Source organism: Podarcis liolepis (genome assembly GCF_965112155.1).
Source record: "Podarcis liolepis genome assembly, chromosome: 17".
NCBI classification, from domain to species: domain Eukaryota; kingdom Metazoa; phylum Chordata; class Lepidosauria; order Squamata; family Lacertidae; genus Podarcis; species Podarcis liolepis.
Window position 1 is genome coordinate 3206482 of NC_139571.1, and position 4110 is coordinate 3210591.

Sequence of the window (4110 nt, forward strand, 5' to 3'; positions counted from 1 at the left end):
ATTCTCCTGCTTCCTCTCGGCGGCGGCGGCGGCGGCGCAGCTGGTGGGACTGGGAGGCCGAGAGAGGGGCTCTGAGTGAGGGCGATGGGCGAGTGCCGGGCTCTGAGCCGGGCCGAAGCGCTGCAGCTGGCGCCGCCCGACTGGCAGCACGCTTGCCATGCCCTCCTGTACGCGCCTTGCCCCGGACGCCTCTTCGGGAAGTTCCCGCTGCGTTTCGCAGCGCTGGTGAGAAATGAGCTGGGGGGGGGGGCGGGACAGGTGGCGACCTGCCGGTTAGCAGGAAGAGTAAGGCCCCCACGCATTTAAAAATATGGGCGTTTGCAGACCACGCTTGTCTTGCTCGTAGCTCAGCCGTCCCGCGACCCGTTTTTAATGTCAGGGCTGCTTGCCTTGAACGGAAGCCGAGGTGTCCCTGGATGTTGCCTTTCGTTCACGGGCTGCTTTGGAAGGGAGGGCGGGATAGAAATTAAATCGTGAATGCTTCCTGCGGGTGACAGGCCTATTTTTCAGAGGAACAGCGTTGTAAATCTGTTGCAGCAGGAAGCGACGAAGAGGCTTGAAGACTAACGCATTTATTGTGCCACGACAGATTTGTGAGACTTTAGCGTGTCCATAGTTCTGGTTTACAATGGCTTATGGCTGCAAGCAATATTTATTGAGGCTGCAGTTTGAGGCAGGTGTGAGTGAATCACTGCTGCACTTAGGTGTAATTTTAGATTCCGGACTTAACCGTCTTCCGTCCCTGCTTCTTAGAGGGCAGCATGTATTATTTAACTTAAACCTGTAGTAAGCCAGTCGTGTTGCTTTTGAGCCCCCCCCCCCCCCGCTCCTTGAGCTGAGCCCTGGACCTTTGCTTCCAGGCCTGATAGTACCACAGGACTGAATGCTCATCTGTTAAAAAAACCACACCATTAAGAATAGTGACCTGGCAGGGGAAATGACTAGCCTAGCCTTCTTTTTGATAGCTCCCCCCCCCCCAAGTTTAGCAACTTAGTGATAATTACTGGTAAGCTTTAGGGGGCAAAAGTTATGTGCCAGGAGGTGTGATTTTGAGGCATGTATTTTAGAAATTAAACAGTGCTGTCTCTGAACTCCTGGTATAAACACTGGGATTGATTTTGATGAGTTTGAAGTGGGTGGGGAGGTGGGCTGTTATCTTAAGACAGATGAGCCATCAACAAAACAATGGTTATTGTCTGTTGAGAAGAAACCAGGTAGTGCTTGAACTCTGTAAACCTGTGGGCTGCATTAGGGATCCAAGTGAGATTGGCAGGAAAAACTAACAGTTGCCAATAATTTCCTTTCTCAGCCTTTTCTAACCAGGACATGAGGGAGCCCCTCGAGAGCTCTTCTGTGTCAAAGGGAAGGGCAAGCAACCTTGCCAAAAGGGGGGCAAGACATAGAATCATAGGGACCCTGAGGGTCATCTAGTCCAACCCCCTGCAGTGCAGGAAGAGGCACCTGTCCCCTGTACTGGGAATGGAGGAGAAAGGCAAAGAGTGTGGAGTTCCTTGATTCACCTTTGTAACAAATGACCTTCGCTGGAGCACACCAGTAAATAAGAGGGCAGGAGAAGACCAGTTCCAACAATTTCAGTGAGCAGAGATGTTGAAAGCCGCCTGCAAAAGGTGAAACTGTACTGGAGACATTTGCAGGTGATGATGAACAGGAGACCCAGAAACTGAAGAAAGTGAAGGTTAAGTGTTACTGAAACTGGGTATGTTTTAGAGCTATCTTAGGGTAGTTCCAGACAACCTGCCTCACAGGGTTGTTGTAAGGATAAAATGAGGGTGTGGAGGATGATGTATGCAAACTTGAGCTCCTTGGGGGAAAGATGAGCTATAAATGCAGTAATTTAATAATCAGGGCAGGATCCCAAATCCAACCCACCATTTCATAAATCCAAAGTCATATCCAGTGTTGCTGCTTTAAGAGACCCAAAGCACTGCTTTGTCTCTTCCCTTTGCAGATGCAGATGCGGTTTGATGGGCGCCTGGGGTTTCCCGGTGGATTTGTGGACCCGCAGGATGTGTCTCTGGAGGAGGGTCTGAATAGGGAGCTGCGTGAAGAGTTGGGGCCTGGCGCTGCCTCGCTGCACGTGGCTGAGGACCACTACGTGAGCTCCCATGTGCCCGAGGGGCCGCGGCGAGTCGTGACGCACTTCTACGCCAAGCAGTTTAGCCTGGAGGAGCTCCGGACCCTGGAAGACGGGGCCACTCAGGCAAAAGAACACGGCTTAGAGGTGTGGGAAATACAGGGCAGGGTGTGGCTGGTCTTGTCTGGTTTGGGGTCTGCCACACACTGGGCTGGTGTATGTATCCTGCATTAAGTATTATGAACTTCTGGGCCAAGATAATGCCAGTTCCCCCCCCAGAATCGGCTGAATTCTGCAGCTTGCCTGAATTATGTGAATTAAGAAGAATTATGCTGATTTTCTTAATTTGAACAATTTTCTCATCTATTTCCCCCAGTTTTGCATAATTTATTCTGGCCTTAATAGTCATGGAGTGGAAGAAAGAGCTATGCAGGGAGCTGAAGCCTCATCTCTGATCACTCAGCACCTTCTTTGGTTCCTGAGATTTGACCAGGTTTTGCCCCAAAATATTTGGAAGCCTCGGGGGCTAGAAACTGATGTTGTCATTTAAAGGACGTTGAAATCTTCAGGGAGCTAAATTGTGTGCCCAAATATGATATTCTGTCCTCTTGCTGAACTCACATACTCCTGGTTGCTTCATGGGGGTGGGGCGGGGAGGAGAGGAGGGAGGGGTTCAGAAGGGCATTTTTGACCTGATTTCCCTTCCTCTGTGGCTTCAGGTGATGGGGCTCATCCGTGTCCCCCTCTATACCCTGCGCGATGGCATTGGGGGGCTCCCCGCTTTCCTTAGCAACACTTTCATTGGCAATTCCCGGGAGCAGCTGATTCACGCCCTGGATACTCTTCAGCTCGTGCCAAGAGAGCAACTTCAGAAGGCAGTTACCATGACTCAGAAGAGACCTTGAGTGTCATTGGTTGTGGCTGCCACGTTCCAGCCTCTGAAGGTTCTGTAACTGAATTCCCCCATGAACTTTGGACTCTTGAATGGAGCAGATGTAGCGGAGAAATCCAAGAATGTGGGAAGAGAGTGGCAATGGACCTTTCCCTCCCCCTACCCAAGGTGAATGGCTCAGTTCTGGTGAATCTAGCCCTGAAAAGGATTTAAGCATCCAGATGCCTGTTTAAAATATTGAAGATGGTAGGCAAGGGTTAAGAGAGTGAACCATCTGATCTTCTATGTGTGTAGATATATAACACACACACACATGGTTTCTTGCACTTGGAGAATGGCACTACAAATAACACACTGACTCATCTGTGGTTTCTATTTTTCCATCTGTAATTTCAAACCTTCTGTCTCTGAGTTCCAGTATTTGTATATCATGGAAGTCGGGGTTTCCCTCCCCACAAAAGCCCATTGCACACCCCTATTGGTGTATTATTACTTTATCATTTCACAGCTGGAGTCCGCCTTTCTAATCTTTTACTAGGCTTGAAGAATGGCTTAAGACATTTTGTGGCTCTTGACTCCTATAATATTTTTATTAGCTCGTATAGAAGTGGTAAATGGCCACTAGAGACAGTCATTATGTGTCTCCCTCCCACTGGTTTCTCTTTTTCCAATTTTGATGATGTGGGTGTAAGAATTGTCAATTAAAGACTAAGAAGCTGCCATCATTCAGTTCATCAGGAAATAAATAGTTGCATAATTGGTTTTGCTGTATATGGGCCTTGGAAACACAAACTTCTTCTTGGAACAAATTATGCACACTTCATGGCACCAGTGTGATTTACTTTTTGTTAAACCTCTGGTTACAGAATTCTGAATACCTTGTTGAGGACTGGGAGTGGAGTGGAAAAGGAATGGAAGAGCACATAGAGATAAGTGCTGTATGTATCCCATAATAATATCCATGCATCCATATGGCAGTGGGACAGAACTCAGCCTCTGGAAGGTCTCTGCTATCACTTGTTTTTAGAAACAAGTTTGTAAATCTTGTACTGATGAGAAGGGGCTTACAAGTTTTCTTTTTTAAAAAAATATTTTTTATTAAAGATTTTCTTGGTTTACAAAA

The 4110-nt window shown here is 48.0% G+C and overlaps 1 protein-coding gene across 2 annotated transcripts; it reads left to right on the top strand.

Annotated features, from left to right (window-relative positions):
* NUDT16 (nudix hydrolase 16) lies at positions 1 to 4110 on the top strand. Of its 2 annotated transcripts, none has more exons than XM_083482689.1 (3): positions 1 to 225; positions 1970 to 2242; positions 2815 to 4110. In XM_083482689.1, the coding sequence occupies exons 1-3, from the start codon at positions 85 to 87 to the stop codon at positions 2998 to 3000; spliced, it is 600 nt and encodes a 199-aa protein (XP_083338815.1). In that variant the 5' UTR covers positions 1 to 84; the 3' UTR covers positions 3001 to 4110. The 2 variants fall into 2 exon arrangements, with proteins under 2 accessions (XP_083338815.1, XP_083338816.1); XM_083482690.1 differs by having other exon boundaries at positions 33 to 225; positions 1970 to 2258.

What these genes read in the sequence shown, in the direction of transcription:
- NUDT16 (XM_083482689.1), top strand. Translation starts at nt 85, where the DNA reads ATGGGCGAGTGCCGGGCTCTGAGCCGGGCCGAAGCGCTGCAGCTGGCG. An exon ending in CGCTGCGTTTCGCAGCGCTG is followed by an intron (nt 226 to 1,969) that starts GTGAGAAATGAG and finishes TTCCCTTTGCAG; the next exon opens with ATGCAGATGCGGTTTGATGG. An exon ending in CAAAAGAACACGGCTTAGAG is followed by an intron (nt 2,243 to 2,814) that starts GTGTGGGAAATA and finishes CTGTGGCTTCAG; the next exon opens with GTGATGGGGCTCATCCGTGT.